We start from the raw sequence: 25,448 nt of genomic DNA on the forward strand, positions 1-25,448 counted from the left end.
CCTTGGTGTTCCTGTCGTACAATTTCTGTTGTCTTAAAAAATCTAACGTAATGGCGCACAACATCCCTCTGGTCACTGTGTGAAGCCAGTTAGACCATTCACAGTGTGGCGTGTGCAATGGAATGTGAGTGCGTTTGAACAGAGGGGTGTACAGTATTAAGGATAGTTCCTGTGTGTGTATGCATTGTTCATCCTTGTCTCCTTTTCTTGCTCCCAGGGCTTTTCCACTGTGGCCGATGGTGGTCTGCATTGTCCCAAAGGGTTTCCTGGCCAGCGCTTCTCCGAATCTCCACAGCTTTTATTATTTTCTCCTATTCCCCTTTTCCCTAGTGATTTTGGTAACACTGGTACTGGTTTAGAAATTCACTAACGTAGCTTGAAGGGACTTGTTGGGTAATGAAATTGGGCCTTGTTTGTAGAAACTTATTAGTCCCAGGCTGCACCAACATGGGTGAACATTTTGAAACTCCTACTGAAGTAAGTGTTATCATTTAGTGCATTTTCCATGATGCATTGGGGCACATTGTGTGCTGAGATGTGAGTCAGTGTGCTCCTACCTTCCATCTGTTTTGGATTTCACCCTGAATTGTTGATTTTTATAAATTTCAACAAGCCACTGTTCTCAACCGGTAAAGTGTGGAGGGCAACTGATAGGACACACAATTATTACCTTTGATTAAGGTGTGGCTCCGCTCTTCTTATTCCCATCACATTTTCATAGAGTTCATTAATCATAGGAGGAAAAACACTCAAAGATCATGCTCAAATCAAATAGTTTTATGATATATATTCCCCTATGCCTTGAGTCTGAATGCACGTCCTTACCCACTGCCATTTTCTTCATGTTATTTGTATGCACTTTCGTTTAATTTTGAATCAAAGTTAAATTTTTTCTACCACACAAAATCAAAACATGAGAGTTTTTACTCAGAAAAGGACTCTTTCTGACAGGTCGCACCAAGTCGGTCAGCTTGGCCCCCTTCCTCTCCAATGCTGTCAACCTCATCTGTGTATTTCCACTAAGATCCTCACTCAGACACACTCTGTTCAACACCTACATGATCCCACTCACCAGCATCATCTGCCCCCACAGAATCAAGATCATTTCCTATGCTGAAGACACCCAGCTCATACTTTCCCTCTCTAAAAAAAACACCAAATATCTGGACCAATTTCTCTGTCTACATGACTGAAGTAGCCAGATGCATGAAAACTAACAGCCTCAACCTTAACCTCATGCGCGCTATTGGAATTATGCTCGTATGCTGAGATTTAAAAAAACCCATGTTACATGACGAGCTGGGCTCGTCATCAGCGTGCGAGGAGGCTACGCCATGACGAGCCCAGCTCGTCATCAGTGTGGAAGGGGTTAACACAGACAAGCCGGAAGTAGTAATCTTCATCAAAGGCACCTGGCTAAAAAATTCCACCTGGTGGTCTGCCGAACTTGGACCCACACGCCTTTCGGCAACCCAAGGAAAGAACCTCAGAATATTAATTGAGAACCAGCTCATGATGACCAGGCAAATAAATGCAGTATCCTACTCCTGCTTCCACACACTTAAAATTCGAAAAGAAAAACCTCAAATGGCTCCTCGCCAACACTTGCAGAACCATCACTCAAGCCGGACTGCCCATAGCTGTGGAATTTTAGTTTGCGAACTGAACATCATCTGCGCCATCTTGTCTATTCCTCAGACTCACGTACAAATATGCACGGCAGCCATTTTAGGTACCATGGCCTCCCTGTTCACGATCGATCGCCAGTGCACTCCCCTGACCCTGCAAGCATCCCCTGCGCACCCTGGCTGCCCCCGCTCTCACATGCACAAGTCATAAACCCTCCCCTTCCGCGTGACTCTGTCCCTGGGAGTCACACCCCGCGCCTGATCAACACCTCCTTTCCTTTCATGAATACCCCTCTTTTTATAAACCCTTTCTCTACGCTTGATTGTCCACGCAGACCATTCCTTTCATGAATACCTCTCCTTTGACGACCCCTTCCTCTGAGCCCGATTGTCTGCACGGGTCCCAGGCCGTCACCTAGCCGGGGGATACAGTTTATTGCCCCCTACTGTATGAAGTCGCCCCTCTTCAAAGGAACTACTATTGATCATGGCCCCCCCCCACCCCACCCCCTGAGATCCGATCAGGCGCACACATTCCAAAGAATCAGCGGAACATCCAGCTGCATGATAGCCCCCTCCTACTGTATGTGGGGTGAGGACCTCTACTGTAGCTACGTGTGGGAATGGGCCGGAAACAGGGATTCCGGGGATGTCTTTTCCATACTTCACAGTGTCTTTATTGTAATAAAGAATGGTCACATGCCATAAACCAGTGTATAAGAGGCCAGGCCTCAGAGAGGCTGTTGGAGCACCTTGAAACGATACCTTGTTGTCTGGTCTGATGTGTTCTGCTCCGTCGGAATAAACTTTGTTTCCTGCCTTCCAGTCTCCAGCGCCTGCCTCTTTGTTTGATAACCCTTGCATGGTATTAGAGGCGTTTAACGCCGGGCAAAAGTACTTGAGAGACATCGACTCAATCGCCTGACCATTTCTTACCCTTCCTCAATTGGCGTCCCAAGCGTGGGGCCCATCAGCGACACGTGGATCCAGTGGGAGAGGTCCCGACGAGAGAGTGAACGACTGCAACGATCGGAAGTGCACCTGCCTGATAGACCCTCGTCTGGCAGCCGGTCATCCGAACTTCACTGATTCTGAGCAGACCTCTCTCAAGTGATCTACGGTCCTGACTGGGAACCATCAGGAATGCCGCAGTAGCAACAGAAAATAGAGGACGATCGGGCGCTGGAAACGGAAGACGAGAAACTGTCCATGCGGTCCGGGTAAGGTCGTGAAACGCGACGAATTACGAATTGATTGATTGTTTACCTAATTGAAATACTAGTATTTTGTTTCGTCGCTCTTTGAGATATTCGCTATCTACAAACTGGGAGGAATAGAAATATTCTGTCTCCCTTTGCAGATAGTGAAGGGTAGGTAACGCAGACTTTTGTCCCCCGTTGTAACCCGTCGTACCTATCTCTTCTCCCCACTGATTGATTGTTGGACTCATGGGTTCTCTGGTTTGTTAGATCCGATACCTGAGATACCCCGTTGCTCTTTGAGACATTCGCTGCCTGCAAACGGAGAGGAATAGAAATATTCGGTCTCCCTTTGCAGACGGTGAAGGGTAGGTAACGCAGACTTTTGTCCCCCGTTGTAACCCGTCGTGCCTATTTTTCTCCCCACTGATTGATTGCCGAACACAGATTGTTTGCAGTATAGTGCCTTCGAGATATTCTCTGCTTGCAAATAAGGTAGAATAGAAATATTCTGTCTAGTCTTTGCGAGCAGTGAAGGATAGGTAGCGCGGACCCTTGTCCCCCGTTGTAATCTGTCATGCCTGTCTGATTGGCAGTTAGTACAGCCCGGACCGCTTATTAGAGATGAACCATCCAGCTCCACTGGAAGGCACCCCTAATAAGGACATGTTCACTAAGCATGGACTAGTCGCTATAGCTTATAGTAAGTTATGGCATAAATATACAAAGTAGGACCCCGAAAGTCAGTGGCCACTGATAGGTTCCTTTGATGATCATAAAATAGAAACATTAGAAGCAGCTCTCCAGAAAAATAAGACCACGCCCACCATGCTCGATAGTGTCGGCATGTGGCGCAAAGAAGCAGAACAACAAAAGAAAAGAGAAGAAGCAAAAATAGGGAAAGAGTTACGAAAGGCAGCCCACCTGGCCGCCAAGAAACTAGAAGAAGAAATAAAAGAAAGAGAGGAAACTAGACAAAAGCAAGAATCGGGGTCGGCAGGCCAATGCCCTGTTAGGACCCCCTCTACGCTCTACCCTGAGCTGCCCTCCAAACAACAGGCGAATGACGAGTTACTGCTAGGTCCTCCGATCATCTACATGCCCCCTCCATATGCCCCCTGCCAGCCTCTAGTACAGCACCTGCCAGTTCTGAGTACGGGTGAGAGTGACCTTAGCGCTAGTGCCCCGGCCTTCGCGGCCTCCGCACCAGCCGCATCGGTAACGACATCAGATGAACTCGAGGCTAGCAAGCAACCACCTGCCAGACCAAATAGGTTGAGCAAAGATGAGCGGGATGGGATTGACAAGATAGCAAAGACACTGGTAGAACGGAAGGAGAGCGAAGAATATACGATGGATATGCACAATTCACATGCCGGTAGCCACAGGCGGCATTTCATTTTACGATTCAGCTACCACACCCTGAACGCATATGAGGATAGGTATCAGAATAAGGGTCCTGCTAAACTGACAACTTTATATAGAAAGGTCGATGCTGGAGATGGGACTGAGCACGACGTGACGGACCTCTTCATGCAAACACTTGAAGTCTTCCGCCACCTCGCGGAACAGAAGCCAGAGGTTAAGATTACAGTCCCTGAAACAGCTGGGTCCTCATCAGAAGTAGCCAACACTATGATGCCTATCAGAGAAGCCGCCCCCTACTGGGTTCCCCCAAGAGGTCAGGGAACAAACGACGATATCAACCACGAAGATGCAAAAGGGAGGGTTGTGTACAATTGGGTTTATCAACCATGGGATCGACAGGATATCTTAACTTTTAGGCAAACCTTGCCCGATTTAAGAAAGAACCCAACAGCGTTTTATACCGAATTAGGCACAGCCTTGGGTTCAACGATAATGACTCTAGCGGACATCGACTTGTTCTTCGGGTTATGTCTGCCGGCTGACGTGTGGAAGCAAATCCGGAAAGCCGATCACACCGATCTGTTCGGACATACCTGGAATCAACTCAGTGAGCTAGATAGACGGCGAGAGCCCGGAAAGAAACCGGTAAAAGACATACTGGAACTCCCAGACAAAATAGTTCATAAGCTAAAGACATTGATCCCAGAGAAAAAGGTAGATTGGTCGATAGTCACGGCTTGCCGTCAGAAACCCCAGGAAGACGTATCGGAATACTTCTCCCGATTTGAGACGGTGTTCTCCGACTACAGTGGCCAAGACATGACCACCGCAACCGGACAACACCTATTTGTGCAGAATTATGTAAAGGGTCTATCGCAAGAGGTCTCCCAAAAATTACAGACGAACGAGAGTAGTTGGGGGGCCTCCAAACCCGCAGCTATCCTTCAGATGGCTCAGTGGTACGAACACCAAAAGAATGAGAATGATAGGGCATCCGAGAGAAAGAAGAAAGATTTGAAAGAAAAGGTGATGATGGCCCAGATACAAGGGGTAGCGGTCGGAAGAGAACCCCACAGGGGGAGCTACCAATCAACCGCCCCTAGAAATCCACCCCCAAAGGACCGCACATCTACTCCCTACTCTGGACGTAGGGACATAGAAGATAACCAGTGTGCATTCTGCAAAGGATTCGGGCATTGGAAGTCTCAATGTCCGGTTCTTCTGGAACTAATTAAAAATAAAGAGACGAGGGATATGACGAATGGCCCCAGGACTAGAGGGCAGGGGCGAGGGTACACAAATGACACCAACAGCGACAGACCAGGAAGATCGAACACGTTTGACCGTCCCCGACAGAACCAGTACCAACTATCCGACAGTGAGAACGCCCCCGACTTTGCATAGGACTGCCAGGGGCAAGGGAGGGATCCAGTCGAGCTCTGTGTTGACCAGCAAGGTCCTTACGTCACCGCTAAGGTCCTGGGTACAAAGTCCCCATTCTTGGTAGACACCGGGGCGACACGTAGTGTGTTATCAAAACGACTGATTCCGAGGGCACCCTTGTCTGGCTCACACATTACATCGATAGGTTTCGATGGAACGCCCTCCACTAACACCCTGTCTGTACCTATCCCCTTCGACCTAGGAAACAACCCCACTGACACAACATTTCTGCTCTCCTCCAACTCCCCTGACGCCATTATGGGTATTGATTTACTAAAACATTTCCGAGCTACCATTAGGTGTTCCCCAGATGGAGTCCGAGTCATCCTGTACGACAACCCGAGCATGTCCAAATCCTGCCCCGCACGACATATGTACTCCATAACTGACGCTGACCTGTCCTTGCTCGACACCCTGCCTCCGTACCTATGGGCCAAAAACGACTCAGACGTAGGGCGAATGATGATTGACCCTGTGCACATAACTGTTCGACAAGACGCAATGCTCCCGAAACTCCCACAATACCGGATATCGCCCGAAGGCGAGAAGGCATTGGTAGCGATTATTCAGTCCCTGGTAGATGCAGGAGTGGTAGAGGAAGTGGTTAGCAACATCTGTAACAGCCCTATCCTACCCATTGTTAAGAAGCAAGGCGAGGGAGATGAAAAAGCGTACCGCTTCATCATCGACCTATGGGAGGTTAACAAAGTGGTTGTGCCACAGTACCCCGTAGTCTCAGACATCACCACCATTCTGACCCTCATCCCGTCCACTGCCACCACCTTCACTGTTATTGATCTTAAGAATGCATTTTTCTCTATCTCCATCCACCCAGACAGCCGTTATCTCTTCGGCTTCACCTTAAAAAACCGTTCGTACCGATTTTGTAGAGCTCCCCAAGGCTACACTGAAAGTCCCAGCATTTACAGCCAGGCCCTCAAAAGACAGCTGGACAGATGGAGTGGTGTTGATCCAATATGTCGATGATATCCTTTTGGCGGCCGACACCACTCCACTTGCCCATCACGGCCACTATCCAACTCTTGCACTTTCTTGCGGAAAATGGCCACAAAGTCTCCAAAAAGAAACAGCAGTTCTGCAAGTCTCAAGTGACATACCTAGGCCATCTCCTGTCCAAAGAAGGGAGGAAACTTACGCCCGGCCGAATCCAAACCATCCTAGATACCCCCGTCCCAAAAACACAGAAGCAAGTCCGCTCTTTGGTGGGTCTTACCTCTTTTTGCCGACAATGGTTACCAAATTTCAGTCTCATTATCAAACCCCTACTTTCCCTGTTGGCCAAAGATGTCCCCTTCCCACTCCCTTGGACCCCCAAATGTCAAGCGTCCTTTAAGGAGCTGCGGGATGCCCTTTGCTCAGCACCTGTCCTGGGAACCCCAGATTACTCCAAGCCCTTTTCCCTCTTCACTCACGAAAGGGAGGGATGCGCGTTGTCTGTTCTAACCCAGCCCATCGGCCCTAAGCAGCGCCCTTGTGCCTACTTCTCTGCCACTCTTGACCCCGTAGCCAGAGCTTTGCCTGCCTGCCTTCGAGCAGTAGCCGCCGCTGCTGTCTCTATCCGTCAGAGCGAGGGAATCGTACTTTCGAACTCCCTCACTGTGTTAGTACCCCATGCGGTCGACACCCTTTTAAACCAGACCAAGACTCAACACCTGACTAGTGCACAACTGACGGGGTACGAATTGACACTACTTGCACCCCACATCACTCCGGAGAGATGCACGACTTTGAATCCTGCCACACTGTTGCCCTTGCCTGAAAATGACCCTGACGTGCCTCCCATACACGACTGTGTGACCCTCACGGACGAACAGACTAGGAGTAGAGTTGACCTCCGAGACACTGCTTTTTCAGACCCTGATGGAGAGCTATGGGTAGACGGCTCTTGCATCAAACTCCCAGACGGCACCACTTCAGCTGCCTATGCGGTAACGACAGCCTGAACAGTAGTTGAGACAGCCCGCATCACACAACGATCCGCACAAGCGGCAGAGCTAATTGCCCTCACACGGGCATGTATCATAGCGGCAGGGACCACGGCAAACATTTACACAGACAGCCAGTATGCCTTTGGGGTGGTTCATCATTTTGGGCTCTTGTGGAGGGAAAGGGGATTCCTGACGTCCCACGGCACGCCCATCCTCCACGGAGATCTGGTTTCCGCTCTGATTGAAGCAGTTCTCCTCCCCAAACGATTAGCAGTGATCAAGTGTCAGGCACACAAGAAGGTGACGGACTTGGTTGGACAAGGAAACGCGCTGGCCGACATCACTGCACGAACCACAGCTGAGAATAGGACGATGACACACATTTATGTGACCAGGTCACAAGCAGAAAAATGGACGGATGCTAGGGAGACGATTAGGGACATCCAGTCGGCGAGCAACCCTCACAAACTTACCAAGTGGGCACGGGTGGGTTTAAAGGACGATGAAGGCTGCTGGCGAACAAAAGATGCAAACAAATGGTTGCTGCCTGACTCATACCTGATTCCCATACTGACTATGGCACATTCCCCGGCACACATAGGATCTGCCCCCATGATCGAGCTCATTTCCAAATTCTGGCACAACGACAAAATCCCCGACTCAGCCAAATGCCTGGTCCAGCAATGCCTTATCTGCCTGCAACACAACCCGGGGAAAGGAACTGTGGTACCCCGGGGAGGGTTTGGAATCCCCGACCACCCCTTTGAGGTCCTCCAGATGGATTACATCCAGCTAGAGAGATGCCAAAGCCTGAAGTATGTATTAGTCATTGTATGTGCCTTCAGCAAATGGGTAGAAGCCTATCCAACCCGTGATAACACTGCCATGACTACTGCCAAAGTACTACTGAAAGAGTTTTTTCCTCGCTATGGCCTTTGTCGAATTTTATGGAGCGACAACGGCCCCCACTTCATAGCTGAAGTTATCAAACTAATCTTGAAAGGGTTGGGTGTGAAGCAGAGGTTTCATGCGGTCTTCCACCCCCAATCCGCTGGCTTAGTTGAGCGACACAACGCCACACTGAAACTAAAACTGTCAAAAATAGTGGCCACCACAGGACTTAAGTGGCCAGATGCCCTCCCACTAGCATTGCTATCGATGCGCTCCACTCCCACTAAGCACCATTTGACCCCCTACGAGGTTGTATTCAAACCGACCTCCATTCATGACGTCCCGGACGTCCTACTGTCTGATTACTTGTACAAATTAACTAAAACGTTGTCTGTCATTCATCAGCAGGTGCAGCAGGCCATCCCCGATGCTTCCAGGGGTCCGGGCCACGACATCCAACCGGGGGACTACGTGCTAGTCCGGAATTTTCAACGGGCAAAGAATCTGGAACCCCGGTGGACGGGCCCCTGGCAAGTACTGATCACCACCCGGACGGCTCTTCGAGTGGAGGGGAAACGGCACTGGCTGCACGCACACCATTGCAAGAAGGTCTCCTCGACCCTTGCCACAACAGAAAACATCGACAACCAAGAAGAGCTCCTGAACAAGGATCGGCCATCACTGAACTGCTATCCTGATACAGAGGCACTTGAACTTGCAAAATTCCCTGATCCCACTGTGCCATCCAGGGAAGGGTATTTCCTGCGTCGAAAGGAGGGAGCTTCGGCTAAGTAGACCACGGACTAAGTTAAATCTCAGAACGGTGACCTAAACACAACCAAGGGTTACCCGGAGAAAAGTTAAACAAAGTCTGTGGTTCTGCCTACTACCGAGCACCTTGAAGATGATGGAAGCGCCAGATAAGAAGATGATGGAAGCGCCAGATAAGAAGATGATGGAAGCAACCGGAAATACCCACTACAGGAACCCAAAGACTGACAATATGCACAAATCAAAGACAATCGCCTTCTTCATTGTTTTCCTCCTTTGCCTCCTCCTCATGACTTCCTTCTGGATCTTGGAGGAAAGCACACCCGCCCATCGGATATTGCTGACCACTGCACAGCCAACCACCATGAAAGAGCATCACCTGATCTCCCTTTCGCCTCAGCTCCGAGAAAGGCGTAAGGAGTTCTGGAACAATTCCTTCGTGCAACTGTTGCACCAGCACAACCTTGCTGCCAACGCCACCAACTGCTGGATTTGCGGGTTGCTCCCGCATGCCACCGGGCACTCCATCCCCTTTATCCCTTCTCCTTTCTCAGTTCACGGCTCCTGCCTTGCCTGGTTGATCCTCTTGCAAGAAAGCCACAAGGACAACGCCACTTCTGGTCAAACAGTGTCACACTTCTACTATGGGTTCTGGCTGAACAAAATGGGAAGGACGTCTGCTCCCTTTTGTCCTGTGACCCCTGGTTCCGCCTTCCATATGGACATCCCTGCCAAAGAACGAGTTGAAATGCAAGTGCTCCATAATCCAGCTAGACCCACCTTCTCCTACCTGCGGAAGCGAACGGCCGCCACTCTGACTGTGGCTCTGTCTGTTATCAATGTCACAGGCCTTGTGTGCATCGAAGGCCTGGGAACGCAGCTGGTAGGTCACAGTGCCTGCCACATCACCAGGTCATTGGACTCAATTGATCCTCCCTCCTTTGTCGCCTCTCCGAATATGTACTTTGTTTGCGGCACCAAAGCTTACACTTGGCTCCCGAAAGGTTCGGGGGGTACTTGCTACATCGCCTTCATTCTCCCCCCCACGTATGTGGCCCCAGCCAGTCATCACCGGCAGAAGCGCGCCGGAGACATTGGACAAGCCGACTCCACCGGAGCGCAGTTCCTGGATGCGGTGAAGGGACTTGTTCCTCTGTGGGGCCCGATGGCAAACAGCCGCGCCATCCGACACCTGACCCAGGCAGTAGAAACGACCATTAACATTACGGCTGGCATCCTCGCTAACAACACGGCTGAGCTTCAGGCGGTCCGCCTCGTGGCTCTTCAAAACTGCCTTGTTCTAGATGTGGTTCTAGCCGACCGTGGAGGAGCATGCCGCATCATCGGATCCAGCTGTTGCACCTACGTGCCAGATAACTCGCCTTCAGTCTACAAAGCAATCGAACACCTCCACAGACTTTCCTCAGAGGTTCACCAGGAGCAAGAAGGATGGTCGCTTGGGAGCTGGTTTTGGGACACTTTGAAGGACTGGGGATGGAGGTTGTTTACATTTATATTGATACCGGTCGTGGTACTGTGTGGGTGTTGCCTAGGTATTCAATGCTTTCCACCTTTGTGTTCACTCGTTTCTAACTGCATGTGCCCTAAGACTTTGGACTTCGGAATGAGTCCCCTCTATGAGGTAGAAATACGTGGCCTTATGGGGATAGATCCGAATTGACAAGTTGGCGAGACATGTTAAAAGGGAGGACTGTGGAATTTTAGTTTGCGAACTGAACATCATCTGCGCCATCTTGTCTATTCCTCAGACTCACGTACAAATATGCACGGCAGCCATTTTAGGTACCATGGCCTCCCTGTTCAAGATCGATCGCCAGTGCACTCCCCTGACCCTGCAAGCATCCCCCGCGCACCCTGGCTGCCCCCGCTCTCACATGCACAAGTCATAAACCCTCCCCTTCCGCGTGACTCTGTCCCTGGGAGTCACACCCCGCGCCTGATCAACACCTCCTTTCCTTTCATGAATACCCCTCTTTTTATAAACCCTTTCTCTACGCTCGATTGTCCACGCAGACCATTCCTTTCATGAATACCTCTCCTTTGACGACCCCTTCCTCTGAGCCCGATTGTCTGCACGGGTCCCAGGCCATCACCTAGCCGGGGGATACAGTTTATTGCCCCCTACTGTATGAAGTCGCCCCTCTTCAAAGGAACTACTATTGATCATGGCCCCCCCCCATCCCCTGAGATCCGATCAGGCGCACACATTCCAAAGAATCAGCGGAACATCCAGCTGCGTGATAGCCCCCTCCTACTGTATGTGGGGTGAGGACCTCTACTGTAGCTACGTGTGGGAATGGGCCGGAAACAGGGATTCCGGGGATGTCTTTTCCATACTTCACAGTGTCTTTATTGTAATAAAGAATGGTCACATGCCATAAACCAGTGTATAAGAGGCCAGGCCTCAGAGAGGCTGATGGAGCACCTCGAAACGATACCTTGTTGTCTGGTCTGATGTGTTCTGCTCCGTCGGAATAAACTTTGTTTCCTGCCTTCCAGTCTCCAGCGCCTGCCTCTTTGTTTGATAACCCTTGCATGGTATTAGAGGCGTTTAACGCCGGGCAAAATTACTTGAGAGACATCGACTCAATCGCCTGACCATTTCTTACCCTTCCTCATAGCGGGCACCAGACGTTTCCCTGGTAGGCCGCTAGGGTGGGGGCCGGTTTTGGGCCCCTGGGGGGCTGTTTTTGTTACCGGGGGTCGGCAATCTCAGCCCCCAGTAACAAAATCGTCTGAAACCATTCGTCGCAAACTGCTCACCTGCACTCCCCCTGACCCCAGGGGGGGCCAGCTGAGCAGTTTGCCAGGGCCGGTTTCTGTTCTCAGTCCGGCCCTGTCAAGCCCTCATTACCAGCAAGTTGGACTATGGCAATGTATTCTTTTCAGGAATCAATGCTCAAATAACCAGAAGTCTCCAGACCTTACAAAACTCTACAGTCAGGCTCACCATCAACTTTGCACCCCACACTCACATCACCAAAGCACCACAAAGAGCCCCATTGGCTCCCAATCCACAAACAGGTTCTATTCAAACTCCTGCAAAAACACATACATAGCCTTACACCACATTGGCACAGGCACCTCAACAACCGCATAAACCTACACAAACCTACCAGACATGTTTGCTCAGTTAGGCTCCTACACACCACCCCCACACATGTAGAACCAGATCCATTGATCATGCCTTCTCGTTGCTCACCCCTAAAGCCGGAAATGAACTGCACATCAGAGCCCCATCAGTTCTTGAACTCTGCAGAAAATTGGCATGGCCCATTTAGCTCCTGCTTCAGTGCCAGAATACCCTCCCAGGTGAGTTGTGTGCTATAAACAAATACAAATATTATGGCTTTATCTAAAGTTTGGAAGGGCAGAAGATTGGCCCCACCGAACATACAGTTTATCAGCCCATTCACAGGTGGAGAAGCACCACAATTTAAATAGTAAAAACACAGTTGACTGCTTCACAAACCTCAGGCAAGGATTCCAGGTCACAATGGCAGTCTCACTGTCACTGGATTTTCCTGTACGAGAAATCCAAGCAAGGTATGGCCAGCCGGGTTAGAAAAACAAACAACAGCCCTGACACATTGACAGAAAAGTACCTGCGTGTCAGGGCCACTTAGGTGCACAAAAGTAATTGAAACCGCTCTGCAAAGTCATTTGCCTTCAGTGCTTCCTATTAACAGGAAGAAGCATTGGCTGGCGGTCCTTCACCTGGGAAATGGGAACTGGAGTCTCCGCTGGTCTGGTGGGTCATTCACCAATGAGTAAATGGCCATTTTCTTCAATATGTTTGTCAAGAAGTGGCTTCTCTGCTTGAAAAAATTGCTGGTCCACAGGGACAATTACGTATGTAAGGTAAGAGGTGTTAAGAAGAAGGTGAGCGGGGAAAATATATTGTTGTAGAGTTTGTTACACAAGGCAAGAAGAAAATGACAATAATGAAATAGGTACCACACGTTTTTTTACAGCAAACATCAACCACCACTTTAATGGCTTTAGTTTACATGCCCAAAAAATGGAGCATGGAAAGAAAACTTTTAAGCACATGGTTTTAAAGTTTTCCATTGTTTTTAAAAGGCAATATTTGAAAAGAGAACAGCATAAAGAATGGAAAGAAAACTTTTAAGCACGTGGTTTTAAAGTTTTCCATTGTTTTTAAAAGGCAATAATTGAAAAGAGAACAGCATAAGGAATGGAAAGAAAACTTTTAAGAACATGGTTTAAAATGTTTCAATTGTTTTTAAAAGCCAATAATTCAAAAAGAAACAGCATAGAGCATGGAAAAAAAACTTTTAAGCACATGGTTTTAAAGTTTTCAAATGTTTTCAAAATATCGTAATTCAAAAGAGGACAGCAGCACAATACATTTTTGATAAGTAAAACCTTTGCAGTGTGATCCAGTCTAGCAAGTAACAATTTGATAGGTGTAAAAAGTGAACTTATAACTAGAATCGAAGCACAATGACTAGACGGAAAGTGCTTTGAGTTATGCTTTCATTCCAATAATGAACCACACATAAACAACTGCAATAATATGTGGCTAACATGCTTCTCTTTGGCCTTTACCATACACATCTATCGACTCTCCATTCAGGAATACGTTGTCTTAAGTGTCCGTTAGCTAACTTTAAATATTGGCTTTTAACATTCCATTATGCTGGCAGCCATCTTGAATTCCTTGCAACACGCTGTACTGAGGTGTTTCCCGAGTGTGTTGAGCATTAGCTGAAAGCAACAATTGAACTCCGTTGTACAGTGACTATGACCAGGAGGTACAGAAAGCGCCAGCTGCTCATGCACAATTAGCAGCCTGTGCATTTCCTATATAATTTTCTTTTCCTCCACAAGGCGGGAAGCAAGAAAGCTGGACAATGGTTCAGCTGCAGATACAGGATGATAGTTCTGTCAAAGAGTAGGCTTGTTCTTGCGGTGCACAAGTACTGTGTGAGGTTAGAAAAGCAGGGCCTTTTTCTTCAGATCGTTTCTTTTCCACAGCGCCAAGCGATCAAATTCTTCGATGGTCATTCCAAAGACGTCCTGGAACTCTTCGGGCGATAAGTGTCTCTGAAAAAGAAACCCATCATTAGTCACATCTTCAAAATAATGCCCTTGCCCAAGCCCAATGTCCTCATAAAATCAGACTCTTGGGTTCATAATCAAAATATTTTAGGGTCAACTCACAAAAACTCTTGAAAATCTATAATTGTATAGGGCCCAGATATGATTTATATATAGATTGGCACGCATTTTGGAATCATGGAACCGCAATCATACAGGGATAACTCGGATTTTTGTAATTTCCCAGGCATAGTAAAGCTATATTTTAAAGTTTAATTTGATGAGTGCCACATAGTTTGCTTTCCATTTTTTTCTTGGACATGCACTTCATTCTCTTTTCAACTCAGCCATTGTGTCAAATAATCTTTTCCTATTTAGAATTTCTGATTTTACAATTTTTATATAAAGCAATCCACCGACGAATGGTTAGGGTAAATGTGCATTTTGAAGTTGACACTTATTTTAATCAATGAAAAAAACAAGTTTCCATTTGAAGAAATAAATATCCCTACAACCTCTAGGGGTTCACTTTCTCAAACGTGTGGTATTACCTCTCGTGCAAATGTCGGTGAGCACCCAAAGAATTACAAATACGGATTTCCAGCCCATTTGCAATACCATACGCCACTACATGCTCATGGGAACACCCATTCAGCACCTCCGCCTGATAGTTATGACTAAATACTCTGCATTCCCTGATGCCATTTGCCAACAGGGATTACACAGGCTGATTCAGAATTCCACATTTCCAGTTGCAGACTGCACTTATAGCACAAGGGAGTGTGACTTTAAAGCACAAAATGCATTATGAATCGACCCCTTCAACAACTCCCTGCTGTGAAGTTGATGAATAAAACAATAAGCTACAATTGTTTCATTTAGAGAACTTTGATTAGTGGGATGTTGTGTTTTCTGATTGTTTAGTGAAAGAATAAGAGACCCAAGGAAACTAATGATAAAGCATCAAGCCACTTGGCTGGAAACCTAGGTTGGAGGCTTGGGGCGCTGCGGAGGCGAGACAGATGAGTGATCTGTACGAGGCAGGATCTATCAAGTCCTACTAGGATCTAGTGGCAGAAACCAACCTCCCACTGGGGAAATTCATCACAAACTGGAAAATAACAACCATGATAAAAAACAGTTTGGAACAGAGACATGCAGGAGCCAACCACATACCTTGCACTAGGTTTGGTTTTGGGATTTATAGTTTGAGGGATTTATAGAGCATATGGCTACCCACAGGCATCCCAGCACAATAACAGGTAGGGGGAGCTATCTGGAACGCAAGTTAAGGGAACAGACAAGTTTTGAGTTTCTTTTTAAAGGACTGTTCGTTTTCGATCAATCATAGCTCTGGGTCCATGCTGTTCCAGAGTTTGGGTGCCAAATGTTAGAATGATCTTCCACCCCACCTTAACCTCTTAATTCTGGTGGTGTTCATCAAAAAGTTCGACCCTAATCTAAGACAGCAGCGAGGCGAGTAGTGGGAGATCAGGGTTCACAACATGATCAAACCTCTCCCATGCAAGGCAAAGATACTTAAATTTGATCCTGGTGTGGACAGGAAGCCAGTGTAGTTGTCTAAGGCATGCTCTAGCTACTGATTCCTAGGTATATTAAGAAGCATCATATTCAATATTGGGCTTGGCAGGGACCCCACGGAAGAAGAATGGCATCTACCACTAAGACAAACAATGCAAGTATCTAGGATCACTAGATTTAAACTTCTGAAAATTTATATTTTACACCGGACATACCTGATCCCTAGAAAGCTCAGGAAATCTTCCCAAATGGGCATAAAAGAACCGATTCCTTCATTCTCCTCACTGATTGCGAGTGAGTGAGTGCTACGTTTGTGCGCGAAAGCGTTTGTTCCTTTTAACAAGTTTTAAAAATACCTGTTGCATTTTTTTAAACCTGCGTGTTTTGCACTGTGATTATTGCTACTTTGCACAGCACCTACCCTCTGCCTAAACGCTCTTTTCTGCAGTGTCCTGAGGCGGAAAGCCGGGTCCTGCTCTTCAAAATCTACCTGCTTTTCCTATCTTAAGCTATCCCTGCTCCCTGGTCACTGACCTCGAGGTAGGACTACTAGCGGCGGCCATCTTAGGTGAGGAGAAGGCTGGGGGGCTAGGAAGCAAGCGCTTAGCCACGCCCACCCTCCCGCCCTCGTGGGCGTAAAAGAACCGATTCCTTCATTCTCCTCACTGATTGCGAGTGAGTGAGTGCTACGTTTGTGCGCGAAAGCGTTTGTTCCTTTTAACAAGTTTTAAAAATACCTGTTGCATTTTTTTTAAACCTGCGTGTTTTGCACTGTGATTATTGCTACTTTGCACAGCACCTACCCTCTGCCTAAACGCTCTTTACTGCATTGTCCTGAGGCGGAAAGCCGGGTCCTGCTCTTCAAAATCTACCTGCTTTTCCTATCTTAAGCTATCCCTGCTCCCTGGTCACTGACCTCGAGGTAGGACTACTAGCGGCGGCCATCTTAGGTGAGGAGAAGGCTGGGGGGCTAGGAAGCAAGCGCTTAGCCATGCCCACCCTCCCGCCCTCGTGGGCATAAAAGAACCGATTCCTTCATTCTCCTCACTGATTGCGAGTGAGAGAGTGCTACGTTTGTGCGCGAAAGCGTTTGTTCCTTTTAACAAGTTTTAAAAATACCTGTTGCATTTTTTTAAACCTGCGTGTTTTGCACTGTGATTATTGCTACTTTGCACAGCACCTACCCTCTGCCTAAACGCTCTTTTCTGCAGTGTCCTGAGGCGGAAAGCCGGGTCCTGCTCTTCAAAATCTACCTGCTTTTCCTATCTTAAGCTATCCCTGCTCCCTGGTCACTGACCTCGAGAAAGGACTACTAGCGGCGGCCATCTTAGGTGAGGAGAAGGCTGGGGGGCTATGAAGCAAGCGCTTAGCCACAACGTGGGCATAAAATGGAACCCTCATACAGGCAGCGCAGCAGACGGGCGCAGCGGGGGCGCCGGCGGGGCGCCGAAGGCGCGCCAAAGGCAAGCCTGTCTGCGCCCGTCCGCGACCGGCCGGGACCAGGGGCCATGACCCTTGGCTCAGCGCCTTGTTATTCCAAGGAAAACCTAATTGCGCTTAATAGCGCTACCTACTCCATTAGCCAACATACACAGCAGATTCTGAGGCGGGAGAACATACTGAAGCCCGCAGCTGAACCAGCCCAAAAAAAAACTCGATCAGAATAGAAGGAGAGCAACAGTAACGTCATTGAGCGTCAGCTTGCTGAACACTCGTTCGCTCCAAAAACACAATTTAGAGGTATTCTCCCTGCTCCAGGAGGGGAACACCGATATTCTAGGAGTTACGGAGACATGGCTGGATGACTTTTCCGCGCCCGACCTAGTGGCCGCCCTCCCACCCAACTTTGGTGCTATCTCTCATAATAGAAAAGATGGCAGAAAAGGGGGGGGGAGTAGCGCTGCTATATAAAAATGCCTTTAAAGCAGAAACTATCTGTGCTGAATGCATTGAGGGAGCAGACATCCTAGGCGTCAAGCTCTGCTCTCCCACCAATTGCCTCACGATAATCATCGTATATCGCCCGCCTAAAACCCCCCCAACATTTCTAGAACCTTTCTTGGGTCTGGTCCACGACCTCCGTACGAGATATGAGGGTCTCGTGGTGATGGGCGATTTTAACCTCCACTGGGAGGAGCCCATTAGAGACATTACGTCCAAACAGCTCGAAGACGCAATGACCGCACTAGAATTAACCCAGATTGTGACAGGCCCAACACACATGAAGGGCCATACTTTGGACCTGATATGGACTTCTGTTCCTGCCCTGTGCCCAGTCACTTCATTGCCCTGCATTTGGTCAGATCACTACCTTTTACAGGGTAGCTTAGCTTTTCCGAAACAAGAAAGCATCTCATCCGACAAATGGCGGGTAGTGAGAAGATGGAACTCCATTAATCCGGATACTTTGCTATCAACTTTACAGCAACCTTCCCACCTAAACAGACTACCTGAAGATGACCTAGAGAAGGCCAGTCAAAAGCTATCGCAAAAATTGGAATCTGCAATAGAGGTGGTAGCCCCAGCACGTAAGATAAAAATCAGGGAAAAAGGCAAAGGCGCCCCTTTGTTCAATGACGATTTGAGACTCCTCAAACGGGCCCTGCGACAGTGCGAGAGAGCCTGGCGAAAGGGGTATGATCTTAACTGCCAGACTCTATATAAGGAAAAGCTCGCCTTGTATAAACAAGCCATCAGAACTAGAAAAAGTGAGTTCTACGAGAGCAGAATTGCCACAGCACCTAACCCCCAGAAGGAAATTTTCCAAGTACTTACTGAACTGAGGAAAAAGAAGGAACAATCGCCTTCTTTTACGCAAGAAGACTGCCATAAATTTCAATCTTTCTTTACTTCAAAGATATCCGACCTTCTGATAGAAATCGAAAGCACCCCTAGATTTGACTGCCCGGTAACTCCGCTAACTCTCCCGCCCACAATCACTGAGCCTTTAACCTCCCTACCCCTACTTACCAAGGACTCCCTGACAAAAGTGATGAACCAAGTTAAATCAGGTTCTCCGGCGGACCCTTGCCCCCCACAGATATTTAAACCAGCATGGCCAGGTCTGGAGGAGGATATTTTATCGCTCCTAAATAGTTCCCTTACCTCGGGACTAGTCCCCTCCATTCTTAAAGAGGCGAGACTGATCCCCCTGCTAAAAAAGGCCGGTGCCGACACCAAGATTCTAAAGAATTACAGGCCCATATCTCATCTGCCTTTTTTAGCTAAAATACTGGAACATCATGTGCTGTCCGCGCTCTCGCACCACCTCGAGAGTAACGCACTACTCGAACCCAACCAAGCTGGGTTTAGAGCCTACAACAGCACGGAACTAGTCATGCTATCAGTGCTAGATGACCTACGTCTTAAAACAGATAATAAAGATCCCTGTGCCCTGGTGCTACTCGACCTCTCCGCGGCATTTGATACGGTCAATCATGACCTCCTTCTGTCGCGGTTGGGGGAGTTTGGCATCAAGGGCACGGCCCACGCCTGGCTGACCTCGTTCCTCGGTGGACGGGTCCAGAAAGTACAACTGGATGACCTGGTGTCAGAGGCTGCTAAAATTACATGCGGCGTCCCGCAGGACTCTGCCTTGTCCCCCTTGATGTGTAACACGTATCTGCAGCCCCTCATTTCATCTCTGAATCAGATGGACTTTAATATATATAATTATGCTGACGACACCCAGATAATCATTCAGATAGGCAATTTCCCTATGGCTGATCAAAAACTGAAGAATATTCTAAAATTTACCGTCAACTGGACAACGGCAAACTTTTTAAAGATCAACCCGGATAAGACGGAGGTTCTTCCTATCACAACTTCATCTAGCCCCTGGTGCAACCCCCTTTGGCCCTCAGAATTAGGTAACCCCCCAATACCGGCAACAGCAGTAAAAAGCCTGGGCATAATCATCGACACAAATCTCACTATGTCAGCCCAGGTCTCGGCGGTGGTGGGCACCTGTGTAGGCCTCCTGAGACAACTGCGCAAGCTAGCTCCCATCCTAAAGGCAGACACCCTCAGAAGAGCAGTGTCAGCCTTAATTCTGGCCCGACTGGATTATGGCAATGCCATGTATTTCGGCATTCCGAAAAAACTCACCAAGAGACTTCAGATCGTCATGAATGACGCGGCCAGACTTATTTACAATAAACCAAGAAGGACACCGGCCACCCCTCTCCTCCGGGAGCTACACTGGTTGCCAGTGAATCAATGAGCCAAGTTCAAAGGCCTATGCATTACGCAGAAAGCCTTATATGGGCAAGCCCCAAAATACATCAAAAAGCGCCTTGTCCCATATGCCCCCAACAGGAACTTACGCTCAGCCAACGCCGCCCTATTGATCTGTCCTACGATCAAACGATCCACTATCGGTGGTCGGACATTTTCCCACACAATGCCCAAAGCCTGGAACCAACTGCCTGAAAATCTGCGCAAAGAAACCAGACTCCTGCCTTTCAGGAAAAAGCTAAAAACCGTGCTTTTCCAAGAGGCATGGGGTAATATCTAGCCTGTTTTCCTCCTGCCAGTATTCACTCGCCTGTTAAGCGCTTAGAGACCCCGGGGTGATAAGGCGCTCTACAAGTCTAAAATACAAATACAAATACAAATGATAGTGCCCAATGCCCTAAGTGTCAACAAATGAAAACAGGTATCTACTATATGACATGGATGTGCCCGGTGATAGCAGACTACTAGAGATTAGTAGCAGAGACTGTGACCAAGATGAGGGATAGAGTGAGACGCCTAATACCTGAGCTTTGCTTACTGGGCTTTATGCCAAGACCAAAGAAAATGAAGACCTGGCAAAAGGTTGTTAGGTCTCCTACTGGTATTGGCCTGAAGAAATATTGATATTGCAATTGAATAACATGTTGAAGTAGCGCATTGGAAGAAACAAGCACTACATTTGGGGCTACATATTTTTTTTAGCAGCATTTTTACTACTACCTGTTAGAATCATTAGAATACTGCACATAGCTTCAAGAGGCGTTAAACATCTTCATTTTTCTTACATTGTCCGATCCCACTAGCAGATATTAGTGCCCAACAGAGTGACAAGGCAGAGAGGTGATATTCAATGTCACTATTTTCCTCACTCAGCCCATTTACTTGTTCCCGCTTGTGCTACTTGTCTCATCCTATGTATACTTAATAGTGGTTATGGTTGGAAGTACATCAATCATAGTGCGTCTGGAATACAAGATTAGCTTTCTGGAGATATCAAATATCACAAAACCAATGGAATCATCAACAATATTGCCGACTCACCAACGTTCTACCTCTGTCTGCTAACAACTGAAGTATATAGCTTTGACACGTATGTTAAAAATTAACTGCATCAGCATTTATTCTTAATACATACTGTTGGACTAGGCCCTTCCTGCAGGTTCATCCTCAAACTGTTTGCCTTCACCCTTCGGTTTTCTGAACCTATTTTTGTTGGCTTTTAGGATTCTCAGCTTTTTACCATGGCTAACCCATACTAAAATGCCTGTGCTCTCTCCTTTACACCTGATGAAATTAGCTTACACCCAATTGCACGTATTAATTTACCGGGAAGTCCCTAGTAAAGTGGTAGTGCATATATCCAGGGCCTGTAAATTAAATATTACTAGTGATCCTGCATCACTGATTGTGCCACCCACCTAAACATGTAACAGGCCTGCCATTACAGCCTGTGTCTGCAGTTTCTAAACTTCCATTTTGACCTGGCAAAACAAACTTTTGCCAGGCCCAAACGTTCCTTTTTAATACATATGTCAACCCTAGAGTAGGTCCGAAACCGCCCATAGAGCAGGGTGCAGTGTAAAAGCTGGACATGTACTTTTAACTTTGACTTGTCCTGGTAGTGAACAAACACTTTAATTCATTCTTTACTACCGCTAGGCCTGCCTCTCCCATATGATAATATTGGATTAACATATTAGTAAATGATAAGTTTCAATTGGGAGCAGGAAGGAATATTGAGCTTGGTGTCTAAAGAACAATAATTTTAAACCCTCATAAATACCACAGTCAGATTTTAAGTCACAATTCTGAAAATGCCACTTTTAGAGAGTTGTGTATATCATAACAGGGAGTGGTCCTGTCAAGGCAAAGGGGGACGCGATCCTAGATTGATAGTATACAAAATAATACTCCCTACACCTTGGATTTATGTAATTATTGTGGAGGCTACATGCTTATTCCATGCCTCTCATAACCAACACTTGTCAGAAAATTATTTATATTCTTCTTCATATGGATCCTCACACTTCTATACCTTTGATACTTGCATGACATATAAATCAAGACATACTGGCAAACATGTCGTATACAAAGACTCTTTCTTGTAGATTTTTTAGTCCATCACACAGTACATATTCGTTAGACAATACAAAATATAACCACGTCATGGGTACTTCAAACCAAATTGGGTTAAATGCTGACACAAATGGCATAACTTGTTGTTACATATGTTCACATTTATCACCTAGTACTTCTATTACCAACAATCAGAAGTGTCCAACATATACCATAGTACTTCTGTAATCAACAAACAAAAGTGCCCAACATATATAGTGCTTATTATAATAGCAGACTAAGCATAGTGTCCAACAAAAGATGGATTTGTGTCACTGCAGATATTTTACTTTCCTCCAAGTGCATGGTCCTCTAGATATCATGGGGCCCTATGTGGCTGGGGCACGTTGTTCTTCAAGTAGTCCAAAATATGAGATGTATGAATCCTCTCAGTTTTTTTTAGGTTGTTTTTGGCCTTGTGCAGGTATGTATGCCCTCAGACCAAGTTTACCTATGCTGACGGATTTCGACCTTCTGGATGGGCCTATTGGTTTAGTGAAAGTCTTGCTTAGGGCTGTATGCTTTTAAGGACACTGTATGTGGAACATAAAAGGGGGGATGTAATGCCATGTATTAAAACAACGGTGTATCAACATCATGTTGATTGCCATTGGGGCTCTTAACCTAACACATACCATGTTTCTGTTCTTCAGAGCAACTGGTAACACACTGTGGGTGATCTTTAGTGTGGAACATACTCCATGCATGGGCAGGGGTTTCTCTGCCTGTAGTGCAATGTGCTGAAAAAACGTGTTGTGGGGGCTTACTGATGTGAAGGGGACTTGTGTTCTCCTTCATGTAGACCAGTCCTATATGTCAGGTAATATGGCGTTGGTATTGGAATGATTCTTCTGTAGGGTGAAAAAAACACATTGTCTAAAGTACATTACCCAAACTGGATGGCCTTCTCTTGTCCAAACAATTTGGTGCATGCAACCTATTCCTGGGTCTCTTGTCCCAACCATTTGGTGCATGCAGCCTTTCCTGGGTGACAAGTCTGGGTGTAATTGGCAGTTAGACTTTGTTTATTTTTCCCACACAGTCATACAATAGAGGGATTAGGTGTGCCTGGATGGGCCATCAACTGGCAGGGTGGGGGCGGAGCTGGGCACAGCCCCACTAGCAACTGAATAGGCTGTGCCTTGCCTTCACACAAAGGACTTGCCACCACTGCATTGTTCATACAGCCAGCTTGGGCCATGGCAAGCGAGGCAGGAAACATCAAAGACTTCAAAGAAAATTCTCTAGTAACTTCCCCCACTTCAAAGTGGGCTTCAGGTATAAATACTGGATCCCCAGACCCAACTCCCTACACTCATGAACCTGCGGCTACTACAGAAGAAGGAATGCTGTGCTGCTTTGCTGCCAGACGGATTGTGACTCTGCTGCTTTGCTGCCTGTTTCCCAACTTGCTGAGAAGGAAAACTGGAATGGGAGACAGGGACTCCAGGGGTTAGCTGATTGACCTGTTTTAAGCTACAGGGACATAACAAGCTACAGAGGCTCCCTACAACTGCCCAGTTGACCTGCTTTGTGGGCCTACTACTGGAACTACAACTGATCTGCAAGAGACCTATTGGCCTCTGCTGGAGTGCGTTCTTGGCGTGGGTGGCATCATTCGAGCTCTCGCCTCAAGAAAAGGAGACATCCTAAAGTTTTGGGATCTTCATGACCAAGAACTCGCTAATTTATGCCGAAATGTTTCCTTCGGTGCCGTGTGCCAACACAAAGTTCCGCTGAACCCAGCTCTTTGCGCCTGGCAACGCGAGATCTGCACATCGCGCTAGAGCATGGATAGTTTGCTGTAAACGCCAATGCGAGCCTCCTGCAATGACTGTTTGCGACACCCAGCCTGCTCTTTGCACTACATTGGTGACCATCTGCCACACTCTACATACTATTCACAGCCCCTTCACCACTAACAGAACACTTGCGGTGGACTTTTGAAGATAACTCTTTCAGAAGGACTAACCTGGTCCTACTATGTGGCCCGCGCTCCATTGTGGTCAGCCTGAACTTGTAACTTTCACCCGGTCTCACATAACCATATATCCACTATGTACTTTTAGGCACTTAACTTACCTGAAATCGTTAAAACTGCATATCTCCAGTTATACTGATTGGATATTTGTTGTTTTGGTGCCAAATTATTTATTAAATATATCTCAATTTTTTTAAGTTGGTGTGGGATTTTTCTTACATTGTGCTATCACTTTATTACTGTTGTGCATTGCCTTTAAGTTAAGCTTGGCTTGATTGCTTTATGTCAAGCTGCCAGAGGGTTAAACACAGGTTAATCTGGTGTTTGCTTGTGACTCCACTGTGACAGAAATTGTGGTTGCTGCTTGAGTAAGGTTTCCCCCCTCACCCAGTAACCAATTTCCAACACATACATAAAAACATTGCGCTTTGTAGTCAGACTTTTGTATGCTGCACTTCTTTAGATGTATCTGGATGACTACTGAAACAGATTAAACTTTGTGAAACATTTTTAAAATTTGGATTTCCGCATGGTGTTTGTCACAGTTACCTCCTGAGATTTGGGGCTCAGCCCTTTGGCCTTCTAATTCTGGTGTTGCTGTTGTTCTGTGAATCTATATTCATAAAAGACATCACATGTCACATCTCTACTGACAACGCCAATATTATCTCTGCAGTCACAATCTTTTTCTTCCTTCCACATTTGTTTTCTAGAAACTCAATGTTCTTTTAATGTCAGTACAAACTCACTGCTCCATCAGCTTGATTATTGTATAACCATGATAGATTTAGGGGAATATGTTACAATAGGGATGCAATCTTTAAATGTATATAGGATTATTTATGTAAACAAATGGAGAGAGCGAGGATTATGATGGGGTACGTCCCTATCCCCGGGATATAGTACAAAAAACACAGTGGACGAACCCACTAGTAAAGTCGACTCAATAGTAGTTATATGAGTGCCAAAAACCCATTTGGTTTATAAAAAAATCCCTCACCTACCAACCTAGTTGGTGGCATGCTTCATCATCGGGGTCTCAACTGGGTAGCCGAATGCCACCCAGTTGTGCTACAACACCTGATTACAGCAGAGCTAGATTTGTGTGATTGTGTGAAGGGAAAGTGCTAATAAAGTGGTGCTAGTTAAAAAATGTCTCTGGGGATCCTTACTGAATGGTTTTTATTCCCAGCGGCCCAGGGCAAGGTTAACAAGCATTGGAAATGCAATAGGTCTCGCA

The 25,448-nt window shown here is 47.1% G+C and overlaps 1 protein-coding gene across 2 annotated transcripts in view; it reads right to left on the reverse strand.

Annotated features, from left to right (window-relative positions):
- Positions 1 to 13,233: 13,233 nt before the first annotated feature.
- The window catches only part of ABLIM2 (actin binding LIM protein family member 2), a 954,368-nt gene continuing 942,153 nt past the window's right edge, over positions 13,234 to 25,448 (reverse strand). For both annotated transcript variants that reach the window (XM_086964134.1, XM_086964133.1), the window contains one exon: positions 13,234 to 14,340. In XM_086964134.1, coding sequence (XP_086820260.1) covers positions 14,227 to 14,340 — 114 coding nt within the window. In that variant the 3' untranslated portion in view covers positions 13,234 to 14,226. The remainder of the gene's footprint in view (positions 14,341 to 25,448) is intronic.

Source organism: Lissotriton vulgaris, chromosome 3_2, assembly GCF_964263255.1.
Source record: "Lissotriton vulgaris chromosome 3_2, aLisVul1.2, whole genome shotgun sequence".
NCBI classification, from domain to species: domain Eukaryota; kingdom Metazoa; phylum Chordata; class Amphibia; order Caudata; family Salamandridae; genus Lissotriton; species Lissotriton vulgaris.